Source organism: Rhea americana, unplaced genomic scaffold (assembly GCF_003343005.1).
Source record: "Rhea americana isolate MKP2758 unplaced genomic scaffold, rheAme1 scaffold_217, whole genome shotgun sequence".
In the NCBI taxonomy this organism is placed as follows: domain Eukaryota; kingdom Metazoa; phylum Chordata; class Aves; order Rheiformes; family Rheidae; genus Rhea; species Rhea americana.
In genome coordinates this window covers 1,294,966-1,308,561 of record NW_028186317.1, presented here as the reverse complement: position 1 = coordinate 1,308,561, position 13,596 = coordinate 1,294,966, and the positions used below count along the sequence as shown (strand labels likewise).

Below are 13,596 nucleotides of genomic sequence, written 5' to 3'. Positions count from 1 at the left end.
TGGGGGGGGGCTGCAGCCCCTGTGACCTCACAGCAGGGGATGGGGGGGCCCTGCGGCCTCAAAGAAGCAATAAGCAGCAGGCACAGATTAACTCCCTAAGCCACAGGGATCCGATTCTGGTGAGACCGTCTCAGGAAGGAAGAGGGGAAAGTACAAAACAGAACCGGCTTCAGGCGGAGCAACGTATTGGAAAGGAGCATTGCGCAGGGCTAAAGTGGCAGTCAAGAGTTAGGCCATTCGACTTCTAATTTTAATTCTACTACCGACTCGTTATTTAACGCTTTCTGCGTTTCTGGACGTGCTGCAAGATAAGTTTCAAGAATCAGATTCCCCAGGGTGTGGTTTTGGTATTGATATTCGTCTCCAGACAATTAAGTTAAGCGTTTAAAATTGAGCCTGCACAAAATTGTTGTACACTAATTTTACAGGCATGTTTCAGGCTCTAGGAGAAATTTGGATTTTTTTCTTCAACATCTTTTGAGAGAACAATCCCACTCAATGTGCACTTCCAGTGACTGGTAGCAGCTTAAGGAGGAATGTGAGCCAAAAAGAAGCCAGACAGATGAAACCAACTGAGTGCAAAATGGCAAATACACATTCCACCTATTCACCTCACCAGAAATAACATTAAATTCAGAGACTGATATACCTCCTAGCTGCTGGAGGGAGGGAAAAAAAAAAAAAAAAAAAAAAGATTACAGAGTTTGCAGATTAGCAATATAAGCAAAATCCAGGACAAAACAGCCTAATACATAAAACAATAAACTACTTTGGAGAAATTGTCTGGAGGCACTCAGAGGGGACAAGCCCAGGCTAGAAACACTTGAGCATTTTGATTCCCAACTGGACGAGGAAACTGTCTTTCAACACAAAGGAACTACGAGATAGTTTTATGTGGATCTTCAAGGACTTATTCTTGCCTACATCCCAATTTGTAAGATGCACATGGCATAACAACACGATGCTAAGGAAGCACTCTTCTCCACAAATAACCTGCAAGTTTTATCAAGCTAAGTCAGTGCATCTGTACAATAACTGCTTTGAGAAAGAACCATATCAGTACTAGGAATGTATAAGTATCATATTAAATTTGTGTTTTTCAACCCCCACCAGTTCTCCTACCATGCATCTGATACAGAGATGAACATACTTGTTTTTCAGCTCCACTATGGCTTGCACTGTCCTGTTGTTGTAATAGAGGTTGATGGTTCGGACCATCTTGGTGCGTTTCAGGTCTCCTATCTTCACTGTCACTTTGCTGATGGTGTGGCTGCCAATGAGCTTCACCACTTGCTGAGTGGTGGTATACCGTGTGTCCACTTTAATGGAGGAAAGTTTTATGTACTGGGAAGACAAAAACAAGGACACGCTGCCACTACGATCACATCCCCCAAAACACAGAAACACTGCAAATCACGCTGCCAAAAAGGCTGGGATCCTTACAGATCCCTACCGGGTTAAAGAACACCAGCTACTTACGCAGAAGGGCACCTCTGGATTGTTGCAGACAAGGCAAGGATCACTCTCTAGGTAATAGCCATCAAATTCCACCAGCCCAGACAGAGTGCTGGAGCGAGAGAAGAAAACRTATGTAATTTGACATTCACTGTGTTGCAATCATGAGTCACTCCAGCAATCAGAATAGTTTTAGTTTAGCTGTAGTCCCACCCTACCCCTCACCCCACTCCCAAATTTCATAACAAAGTGTTACAATGTAACCTGAAGAAAGTAAGTTTCCATCTATCTTTGCTACATAGAAAAGTGTTGCTCTTCACCAAGCAGCATTTCAGTATAATTAGAGGGGTTTTTGTTTTTTCGTTAACTTGGTAAATAGGAGACTGCCCTTCCTAAAATGCCAGCTGCAACAAGCACATAACATCAGTAGGAGGCCCTCCTCCACTATGGCTTTATTAGAAGAAATATCCAGTCCCCCTGCTCTGGATAACAGCTCATCTGCTGAAAAACTCCTTTAATAAAATGGATCAAAGCCAGCAGTGACTCACTTGTAAATGTTGGAGTTGGGGTGATTGGTAAGAATGTGGTTTTGAGTGCGGAGAATCTCCACAGCCTTTTGGGAATATTCCTTCAACTGAAAAACAATTAGGAAAATATCATCTTCCCTACATATTCTTTTTATGGCAACAATGACAAAGATTTCTCCTCTTCTGGCATTCCGTGTCACCCAGAAGATGCATACACCATACCCGCAAGAATTTGTGCGGTTAAATCATTAGCCAGAAATGTAATTGATCCTAAAATGAAATCTTCACCGCAATAATGACTATTAGCCAGCCACTGACCACAGATTCCTGCTAAGCTTCTGCAGGGCATTCCCAACTCTTTGCACATATATATGCAACTATCAGTGAGTCTAAAGTATGTGTTCTCAGCCCGCTGGTCCCCTGAGAAATCCTACTGCTTCCTTTGTTCAAAAGGAGTGGTTATAAGAGATTTCTAAGAACCATAATATCAAAAATCCATAAACCAGACCTGGAAGAGAAATACATTTTCCCACAAAGTCTTCCTGTGGGAACAGGAAATGTTTTTTTGTTTAAAAAAAAAAAAGAAAGAAAAAAAAGAAAAAAAAACCACCCTCAACATGCATCCTCAAACTGCTAAATGTTAACAATTTAATTCAAAGAATAATTTCTTAAGGAGTCTGCATGCTTTAACACTCAAATTTTGGGAATGATTTCTCCCAGAAGCAGTTTTGACAGAAACAGTTCTATCATAAACAAGTATTAACAGAATTTAGAAGCAGCAGCGGCACCTGGGATGCTGCTCCTTCTTTTCAGAATGCCACTATACCTTTTTCTCAGTCTGCTGTGTTTTCAGAGAGAAGTATCCCAAGAGGTCTACAAACTGGGCAGCTTTTCTTCCATAGGCTGGAAGTTCTGGCCAGATTGACCACATGAGATCCAACAGTAACTCTTGCTGGGACTTGTTAGAGTTCCTGTTGAACAGATTACATATCCATTCAGCTCATGGAAATAACTGCATAGACTGCTTGGTACATAGTCTTCAAAAGGAAAATACGTGCTACAGTTAACCAAAGCATCTACAAGTATGTAACTGTTATCTTTCTAYACATCCAAGTTCACCTGATTAAACCTCATCTCTTCTTGCCACTGGCAGTATTCCAGTGCTTTCTGAAATGAAGGCAGCTACCTCGCAACTACAGAACAGCGTCCTGAAGGAGCTCAGCACTCTGAACTCTGTCTTCCCCTATATCATCTACATTCCCACCTTTTTAACTGCGTCAGTCTGTATCTCCCTCAAAATACCTATACTGTAGACGTCATGAGGCAGATYGTGCAAGCCAAAATAAAATGCTGCTTTCAGATGATCACTGAAGTTGATCAGCAATAAATAAGCCACCCCTGCCCCAGCCCTGACAACTGCAGAACAGCATGAGCAACTCAAAGGGATGCCATCCGTCTGCAAGCCTCAGCACCCTTTAGGACAGAGGCTCAAGCACTACCTCCTCAGGACAGAGCTTGTTTGAGCTGAGACTAGCTGGCCAGTGCTTTGCAGAGACATCCGACAGAGAGCCACCGTTATCAGGTGTGCACACCTTCACCCATAGCAGAGCTTCACTGACGAGCCAGCTCAGCGGCCTCCTCYGTGCTCACCTGTAGATGTGGAGTGCGAGGCAGTGGGCCTGCCATCTCACTGAGGATGAGTTGGACTCCAACAAGAAGCAGCGCAGGAACTGGATGAGGGTTTCCTTATCAGCAAACTTGTTCAGCTGGTTCACCAGAGCTGTACACAGTTGATCTTCCTGACTGCCTGAACTCTCACCTAGGGGACACCCGGTGGCACAAGAAAGAAACGCTTAAGAAAGATGATGAAGCAGAGTAAATCACAGGCAGGCCAGTTTTCTGCTTTATAGAACATTCAGCAAGGACAACGTGGACAAGTGACTGTGGTTCAGTCCATGTACTGTAGATGTTCACAGGCAACAACCAAGTTCAATGTTCCTCTCTTTTGTGCAAAACATAACCTAATATTCTTGATCAGTACACAGGTAAACTGCTGAAATACTTGCCCGTAAACATGTGGGGGGGGAAAGAGAGAGAGGAAAAAAAAAAAAGATCCACCATGGGACATCTATAAAGTAGAAAGCATCATAGAATTGTCTGAGAGAAAAACAAAATGGTCCCTTGAAGAAAAGCCAAGACAGTATTCATGCCCAAGATTTTTATAGGAAAGCTTAATTACTTTCCCAAGAGTTTGGACATCTACTAAGAAGCAGTTCTGGCTCCAAGGTAGCTTATAAATTGGGCAGAGGAAACAAGCCTGAACATAGTCATTGAAAAGAAGAGTTAACTAGGTGTGCATCTCCAGTACTTGTTTTAATCCCCATAAGTCTTTCAGTCTCCTGCAACCTGGGCCAGAGAGCTCACATGGAAATTCTCTGTCACTGGTACAGGCAATTTTCATGACACAATCTAAAGCCCAGTCAAACTAATASATACTCATAGTGGGCTTGGAATACACCCAGCACCTAATTTGAGTCCAAACTTTCAGAGTATACTGCTTCATCTTTGACCCATTCCAACCCACCTGCAGTAAAACTGTCCTTCTGCCCTAGCTGATGCTAAATTCTGCAGGTGCTCTTGCCAAGAGCCATGCCCCTTTCACTGCAGTAGTATTTATCACAAGATGCAAAGCAATTGCCTCTGAACAGGAATATGAAAAATTGAGAGCAGCAGGCTTTAACCCTAAAAGCAGCACAGAACAGGGCACAGCTGCAGCTCACCTTCTCGCTCCTTTTCCTTTTCTTCTTTCTTGCTCTTTTTAGTGGAGGATTTGCTCTGTGTTGCTGGCTGCCCAGAGCCTGAGGCTGCAGGAGCAGAGGCGGAAGAGGTACTTGATCCAGAAGATGAAGCCACAGACAGCACTTTACTGCCACACAGAGCACAAGACAGCAGCTGCAGGAGAACCGGGGATACTCCTTCATCTACCAGGAAGCTGACTTGAAGGAGGAAATAAAGAACCGCTGCAGGGGAAAAGAAAAACAAACAAACAAAAATCTTTGAAACCTAAATCAAGAGAACTCAGAACACAACAAGGACTGTTCCACAAACTAGCAGAACCATTCACTTCTACATCAGGAAAGCACAAAGTTTGGGTTCACCAAGGTAAGGTGTTTCATCCTAAACTGCACCCTGGCACAACAGCAGTGCAAGCAACACAAAGCAAATCTCTTATTTGCATTCTTTTAAGTTATCCATTATACTGTATTGCCAATAACCGAACCCCTGCACGTTCTTTAGCTCAGGAGCAGTTAGAGCACTGTGATAATTAGTGCTGGAAACAATTCAGTCCTACTCAAAACTCTTATTTCTCTCTGCTGAGCCTCCCMATCTGAGAAGCCACAATTCAAACCGAGACATAAAAAACGTGCCCTCTGCCCTCTGAAATACTCTGAGAAACAACTCACAGTCATCTTTAATGCAGAATTTCTGCCAGTTTACTGTTCGTTGTGTGGCAATCTCTGCGCAAGCCTTTAAATGTTCCATCTGAAAGGCAAAATAGGACTGGATTACAAGTGTCAGTATTTCTATTACTGACATCTTACATGAGTGCAACGTACGCTTTTTCTCCTAGTACAGTTGCACAGTTTTCCTTACCAGGCTGATTAATGTATCGTACTGCAGGGCAGAGCCTGAACTTGCTGTGACCACACTGGCACGAAGGAAGATGCCTTGCTCTTCTAGGAGCTTTTTAATTCCACGAACGTGAGAGTCCAAGGTGTGAAGGTCTCGGAGCTGGCGGTACTTCTCCTTTGATCCACAGATAAAGAGCAAAAGCTTGCGGACTTGGCGGCGCACAAATGGAGTCTGCTGGATCATCAGGTACTAGACAAAGAAAAGCCTAAGATATTAGTACAGTGAACTCACCAACAGGCACCCCGTAGCACCAAAAATACAATGGGTTTTCTTACAAAGAGAAAAGAAACTGGAGATGCAGAAACAAACCCTTCAGCTTTAAGATACTGTAAATTCACCAGTGYAAAAAAGTCTGAGGCAGAAGACACATTACACTGCAATATTACAGCATCCTGAGCTGGGAAACTGTGAAACTGCTTCCAAAGGCCATTCTTTGTTATCTGCCTGTGRTCTCAAATAAAAGGCTAGTCAAGCCCAATCAAGAAATACTTTCCCAAACTTGTATGAATGTAAGGTAACTTATCTCAAGTAGGAAGCTGTACAATCAGACAAGGGAACTGAAAATGTAAATTCCAAATATCTTAGTGATTTCTTTTTTTAAAGGACCAAGTACTAACAGCAGAACATGCTATTATATTGTACCATCTCAGAAAAGGTATTGTATCTGAGTTTTCTGGCAGCAAACAGCACTGAGTTACAGAGAGAATAGCAGTCGTCKTCTTCAAACATGCTTTCATACAGATTCTCGTTAAACACGAATAAAGCAATGCRAAAAGTTGACCTTTTAAGGAGGAGAAAAATCAGAAAAAGACCTGGAACAGTCCTACAGAAGCTCACTTCTCCCACAAAAGACATTACTAATATTTTTCAGTTAAAATTTGCAGGTGTGACACACGCTCACCTACCTCAGACAAGAAGTAGAACCAGGAGTGATCAAAGACAGGAGGCGGAATGCGGGAGTTTGTGTCTGCAATCTTCTTGATCTGATAAGGCAGCCGCAGTACCATCTCGGTCAGAAGCTGAGTGTAGGCCTCAAAAACATCAGCAGCATGACCCTGGAAGCAGGAAGATCCAATCAGCCCCCGGCACAGAATACTCTCAGTGTTGGCATGAGAACTACAGGGTGCAGTTGTTCATTTTCTAAAWATACAGCCCTTCTGCACCTTAGTTACCACAAGAAACACTCCTGACTGATAAAWGAGCACAAAACCAACAAATTTACATCAGGACTTCAACTAAAAGGCAACTGTTGGGATGCAGAAAGCTTCTCTAGAGGCCTAAGGCATTTTAATRTACTAGCCTTCAGCTTAGGAGACATTCTTACCTTTAACTAGGCTTACTTCACTGCACCTGTGCATATGTCAAAGCCTCCCCTGACATCAGTGGAATCTTAAAATAAAGGCACCGTGGTTGAACAAGCCTAGGATTTAGTATGGAAATCCTCATCAGCTGCTAGGCTTCCTTGCCACAGTAAGTAGCAGCGGTTCAGAAATTCTGCCTGCCAAGCAAAAGGAGTCACACGACGAAGTAGCTTCCCTTCAGGAAGATTAACGCTTCAACCAGAAACAATGACAGCAGCTCGACAGAACTGCCTGGTTCAGGAGTGCATCAGTGGATCTAGCAAGCTGGGCTACTCTGACAGAGAACTCAAAGCAATCCTAACTGTAACTACACCGCGAAAGAATGGATTTTAATTGCACAACTGTGGGGCAGATGTCAACTTGACAGCACAGCACTTCTGCAGATGCTTTCACATCCATGCAGCAGCGCTTTTATGTGGGTTGTGTAATGTTAATTGCATAGGGTAGGACTCACCTTCACGTACTGGCGGAGGAAAAAAGGGCTCATGTCAGGTGGAGAAGAAGTAGTGTGAGGTTTCAGGAGCTGGCTGGAGGCTACAGGCTCCTCATCATTCTGCTGGCTTTTCCAGTACTCAAGCAGAGACTTCAGCACATGCAGGCAGTAGTCAACAGCACCAGAGCTCAGCAACGCAGCGGCAGTGGCACTAGAGATGAGGGAGGAAGACTGAGACAAAGAGGAGAGGGATTATTAGAGCACCTGAGAACCACATTTTCAGAAGAGCAAGGGAAGCTGAGAGTCAGACAGCATTTGCTGACAGTATGGATAAAAGCAGGTTCTTATGAAACTTTACAGGCAGCTTTTAAGTTTGGGGTTTGTTTGAGGTTGGGTTTTTCTTTTTGTGTGTGTGTTTAAGAAAAGMAACTCAAATATTTACAGAGACTCTTTTGAACAAGCGCTTAGTAAAAGAAAACAAATAAAATCTCCTCTTAAGTCTAATCTCCCCTCGACACATGTGCCAGAGGCCACTATGCAATGGATTAGACAACTAGGGTGCTTTTTTATTTTTGCTTTTTTTTTTTAAGTTGGGATTTCTATTTGTTTATCTGGGATTTGGCCAACTGGGGGTGAATTCCGGTAGAGAAAGAGTCCCTGTTACAGATGCTGCTCAGAGGCTCTGCTCCACCCAGGTATTGCTCCACCTGCATTCTGCAAGACGATGAGCTTTGATTTCTGTGGGAAGCTCTAGTGAATAACAAAGGCTGGAGAAAAAGCTACTGTAAATAAAACTATTAAAGCAGCCCTGTAAATCCAAACAAACCCCACAGCTCATAAGCTCATTAAAATTTGATGCAGTTCAGACTAAATTTTTTAACCTCTATGCTTTTTTATTAATCTCCTTCCCACCACACATACTGCTTTTTATGCCTTATTACTGTACCTTTTAGCAACAAATATCTAAGGAATCCTCTTAGCGACTTTTACGTTGACACAGCAGCATATTGCTTTCCAATAATCACATTACAAATCCTCTTTAACCCCTTCAGCAYCAGTAGGATGCAACAAAAAATCCGCTAGGCCATTTTAAGAAACATCATTTATGTGCTGCCTTGAGCCCAGTCAGAAACTCCCCACAAAACAAGTGAATCTATTTATCTTTTCATGCTGGTTTCCTCCATTCTGAGTTTCAGCAGAAATCTTTTTTCACAATAGCCAGGTAATGGCAACACAGTTGATTCCTCACAAATTATTCCAAAGCACATTTGGGTGATTTTCAGTCTTAGACCACACATTATAGTTACCAGCACTTAGACCATCTTTGATGACCAAAAGCTCCCCAACCTCATCATTTCCCTGAAAAAAGCAGTTTGAAGAACATAAGAACATACCTCACAAATGGAAGACTTGGATCCTGACTTAGTTCTGGACATGAACACACTAAGCAGTCTCATTACCACCAAGTGCACTTCATTCACAGGAGAGCGTTCATTTTTCTTAGAAACATCCTGCAGGGACAGAGTTTACTCACTAACAGACTTGAGCACAATGTCCCAGGTATCAAAATTTCAATGCTCTGATCCTCAAGAAGCATTTCTAAATGAAGCTCAAGCAAAAACAAGTTTTCATGCTGTTTTTTTATTACCCTTAATTCAGCTCTTCAAACAGGCATGATCAGTGATACGTAATACAACATAGATATTTTTTTTTCATTTTTGTAACTGTTCTCTGGAATCCAGGCCACTGTCTACCCTTATATTGAGGAATTTATGCTAACTTGTTGATGCCAGAACCAGGCAGGAGGGAGTTACACTCACGTCATTTTCTACCTTATATGCAATGAGCCAAGAAAAAGAAACTGTCTGAGTACATTGGCACAGCAATCCATTTGTAAGACTCCTCTGTACCTAATTTCTCCCAAGGAAAGAAACCCTGTCTAAGAGGAGCAAATTGAGAGCGTGTACTCAGTTTAACTTACCTTTTTGTCCATGCACAGTTCTGCAATGAGCTGGGACAGAAGGTTATCCAAAGCTCCCTTGTCTTTCTCATCGTCTCCATCTAGGTCTGTCGTGAGCATCAGAATAACCTGGAAATAAAAGTCAGGGAAGTATCAGAAGACAGGTTCCACAATTTCAAGACAGATGCAGAATAGCTTCTGTAAACACCCTGCAGATTTCATCTTAGATTAATATATGCTCTTTCCCAAATTCTGCCTGCACCCTCACACCCCAATATGACCATTTAGTATAAACCCCAAAGACTCTTCCAAAGTCATGAGATTCAAGGATTTTAGCCCTTAGGTTCACTAGCCAACAGCAATCCCGCACTGAAAAAGGGTACATATCTACCAAAAAAATCTATGGGAAAAGAATGCTGTGCAATACAATGAACACTTTAAAGAGGGACTCGCACAGTGCCTGGACAGGGAAGAGGAAGAGAAAAGCATGTGCAAATAAAAAAAAAATCTGTAGCAATAGTGATAAACTCTTTGATTAAGCCCTAACTTTTCAGCCTTCCACAGCTACCTGCATGTAAGGAATGGCACGGACTCCTCCAACATTCCTCAGCTGGGGTAAGTTTTGCAGCAGCCTCTCCAGTAACATCAGTCGGACCATGTGCAGCCTGGGAAATCAGAAGCCAGGAATTAGACACGAAGCCCTTCCACATAGTACAATAAACAGGACRCAGCAGGATCACCAACAGAGCACTAGAATTTATCACAAAAGTTGAGAGTAAGAAGAAATCCTAAAGTGATCAACTTAGCAGGGACAGGAGTGGACTCCCTGAGAGTCCCTGACAGCCAAGCAACGTCAAAGATGCAGAGCAACTCTGACAAAGGACACAGTTACTTCCTCACTTCAGAACGATACCGCTGAGTATGATTACCCACAGAAATTAACTGTCTAGAAAYACATGGTATAAGTCAGTTCCAAACTGCACTGTAAACAAAATGACTGAGCATGTTCTCATGAAACCACAGACCTTTCTCAAAGTGTTCAGCACATAATATWTTTTCCGTGGCACTGAATTTCACTATCTACCAAGCTTTATGTTTTAGCGAGCCCTCTGTTTAACAGCCTTATGCAGGATTTTTTCATCACTTTTATACATGTACAAGTTTTATGGGACACACATCAGGTTTGTGTAACATGTTACACTGGTGAATGCACAGATGGAGGCATTTTGCAGAGGCACAGTTTGCTCTAGACTGTTTCAGACCCCTGCCAGACTGACTTTTGACTTCTATTTTCCAAAGTTGCTAATCATTTTCAATGCATTTAAGCACCTATGGTCTATTCTGCTACAAGTAATGGTGCTGCTGAACAGATGTACTATTCTCAGAAAAGGAAAACAAAGCCCCTTGCCTGTTGCTGGTGTGGACATCTCCTTCAGCCTCGCCTTCGCCTTCCGAACCATCTCCTTCTTGCTGGCCAGTAGTAGTGCTTATAGCACCCGTGCTTGAGCTGACACTGCCTGGTCCAGCAGGGTGGCCCTCTGCTGTTGTGTCCCCATAGGCACTACTACGACCAGACACTGAAAAAGATCAAAGGAAAAAGGAGAGAGAAGAAAAAAAAAAACAGAAGGGGAAAGAATATTAGCTCAACTGAGCATACGTGTTGGCGCTTCACAGCAGCCCATAAAGTTGAGCTATCCTTTCAAAATTATGGCTTTAASGAGATGGTGTCTGTGGTTATCTTCAAACTTAAAAAACAAGCATCGTTTCCAGAGACACTATTTAACAAAATCATTTTGAAACAATTAAGCACCTGCACCTAGCAATGTTCCATTTGCTAGCCTCATCTTGGTGACACAAACTGAATTGGTTCCATAGCAATAATTASATTTAAACAGAGTTGCAAGAGGGGTGTTGTATACAGCATGGGCAGCACGGATGTAATTTTTCATAAAAGCTTGTGATTACTGATAACCTTTAAATACACGAAGAACTTTCCTATTTGGAGCAGATTCTCTCTTCGTGAGGGATCACCTTCTCCCCCCACCATCGCAAAGTTACAGTAAAAATCTGATGTGCAAACCCCAGTCCAGCAAGAGGTGCTTACCACTGTGCTCACCAGCCACAGAGTCCACTGCACTGCCGCCGCTCTCAGAGCCCACGCTTCCACCGTGGTCAGCGGGTGAAGTCCGAAGAGTCGAGCCGTCTGTTGCAGCTGTGCTGCCTTCATCATCAGATGCTGGAGCTAAAAGAATAACGAGAGCTGTTACAAGTAAAAACACTGTCTTGATAAAACTCCAAAAGAAGCACACACCACGAAAGAAAAGCCACAAGGATTCATCTTAGGTTTCTGGGCCAATTTTCAACTACAAATCATAAGGGAACTCGGAAGTGTCTTTTGTACATTTAAGCCTGCTAAAAGCAGTGTAGGGGAGATACCTTGAGAAGGAAACCTTCTCATCAAATGGACAATTATACATGAAGCCAAAAGTAATAACTGGCCCTTCGAAACCTTATTTACCAACACATTTTAAAGTCATCATTTAGGTTAGAAATTATAGACGAAGCTTGCTAAAGAGAGCTGAGTAATAATCATAAATACAGACGAGAACTATTTGCTGTTGGCATCTGTTGATATCAGTAGTTATCCTATGCAGGTGCAAGTGGTAGTACTCAAAATGATTCACACATTACATTCTGCCYGCATACAGAAAATAAATGATTTCGTAAGTGTTTGCCCTGGGCCTGGAAATAACCAAGAAGTTTAAGAGAAATATGTTGTACTTTTTCTTTTTTTAATCTTCCCATATTTCTTTAAAATGAGCAAAATYTAATAACTTAAAGAGCTAGCATGTTGCAAAAACTGCCACTTGGACTTTACTTTGATCCTATCCACATGTAACATCAAAAATTCACCCCAGAAACTTGTCCTTAACCAGGTGCATTTTAGTCGAATAACCACAGGAAAAGCAGACACATGCTTTAAGCTGCAAAAATCCAGTGGCATTGTTCATTTTACAGCAAGGAGCAAAACAGCACCCAGTTAAGTGCTCCTTGTCAAAATCATTTTGAAATGATTAAGCACCTGCAGAAGACACCACAGCACAAGCAGGACAGCTATATACATTTTTAAGATGAACTAAAAAAGTTTGATTCTTCGCAGTGAACAGTTACCTGATGCTGTTGTATCAGAGAGTGTTCCAGCATCGAGAGAGGAAGAGCTGGGTGCTTGGCCAGACAGTCCTAAGCTCTGAAGTCCAAGAGCACTACTGCTACTCCCTGCAGGAGAACAAATGATGAACATTAGTATAAATAATGCTTTCATAAAAAGAGTTCTCGCTGGCCTTCCCGCTACATTTTATGGATCTCCTCCGCTTTGTTGGTGGTCACATCAACAGTTTCTGCTCTATGTTTCTTTCTCAATTTCCTCATACCCTATTTGCCTTTGTAATGGCCGATAACGYGCACATCTTACCTTGCTGATCTTGTTGCAGGCTCAAGGCAATAGCCAATTCCACCATTGTTTCATCATCTGCATCTGGAGGAATGTCCAGCATTGGTGGGAAACCCTCTGCTCCAGCCAGAAGAGCCTCCAGGGGAGAAGGGTTCCCATTATTCACGTTTTCAGAAGTCTCCAGAACCATTGATTCAGACTATCGAGAAGGAACACAGTGAGAGCTGTTGCCAAACCACCACTAGCTAAAGGAGCRCTAAGGATTGATCCATGTTAACTAAACTAAATCCAAGCACATAACAGACTTGAAAGGTTCAAAGAGAAGTCCTTCGGACTTACCACCATCTCAAAGTCCCCATGATCAACCTCGCTTTGCTCCTGGCTCTCTTGTCGGATATGCTCACCATTTGCAATCCCAGAACTTTGCAGCTTGTCTTCTGCATCGTCGTCGTCATCGTCATCTTTATCTCCTGAGTTACAAAGGATTAATTCACAAATGCATTCTTTCCTCACATCAAGAGCAAGGTCGCCAATACCATGAGCATCAACAGCATACCAGCCCTATTACAGTGGGTTGCAACGCTGCTGCATAGAGAGCCCAGGATTAGTTTTTTCAATCCCACTTCTATCTGTTGCAGGAATCAGGAGCATTCCTGAGGCTGAAACTTTAACACCTACAGGCCTGCAAGCCTCCCAGAGTACGAGGCAAGCCAGAT

At 42.7% G+C, this 13,596-nt stretch overlaps 1 protein-coding gene across 1 annotated transcript in view; it reads right to left on the bottom strand.

Moving 5' to 3' along the window:
- UBR4 (ubiquitin protein ligase E3 component n-recognin 4) overlaps nucleotides 1–13,596 on the bottom strand; it is a gene marked incomplete at its 5' end in the record, with an annotated part of 81,370 nt that overhangs the window by 29,371 nt on the left and 38,403 nt on the right. Inside the window, 18 exons of the mRNA XM_085305233.1 lie at nucleotides 1,151–1,344; nucleotides 1,480–1,567; nucleotides 2,004–2,089; nucleotides 2,809–2,953; nucleotides 3,633–3,801; nucleotides 4,763–5,002; nucleotides 5,447–5,525; nucleotides 5,637–5,864; nucleotides 6,581–6,730; nucleotides 7,491–7,700; nucleotides 8,864–8,980; nucleotides 9,451–9,558; nucleotides 9,998–10,094; nucleotides 10,838–11,006; nucleotides 11,534–11,671; nucleotides 12,601–12,705; nucleotides 12,902–13,079; nucleotides 13,220–13,350. Coding sequence (XP_085161359.1) covers nucleotides 1,151–1,344; nucleotides 1,480–1,567; nucleotides 2,004–2,089; nucleotides 2,809–2,953; nucleotides 3,633–3,801; nucleotides 4,763–5,002; nucleotides 5,447–5,525; nucleotides 5,637–5,864; nucleotides 6,581–6,730; nucleotides 7,491–7,700; nucleotides 8,864–8,980; nucleotides 9,451–9,558; nucleotides 9,998–10,094; nucleotides 10,838–11,006; nucleotides 11,534–11,671; nucleotides 12,601–12,705; nucleotides 12,902–13,079; nucleotides 13,220–13,350 — 2,632 coding nt within the window. The remainder of the gene's footprint in view (nucleotides 1–1,150; nucleotides 1,345–1,479; nucleotides 1,568–2,003; nucleotides 2,090–2,808; nucleotides 2,954–3,632; nucleotides 3,802–4,762; nucleotides 5,003–5,446; nucleotides 5,526–5,636; nucleotides 5,865–6,580; nucleotides 6,731–7,490; nucleotides 7,701–8,863; nucleotides 8,981–9,450; nucleotides 9,559–9,997; nucleotides 10,095–10,837; nucleotides 11,007–11,533; nucleotides 11,672–12,600; nucleotides 12,706–12,901; nucleotides 13,080–13,219; nucleotides 13,351–13,596) is intronic.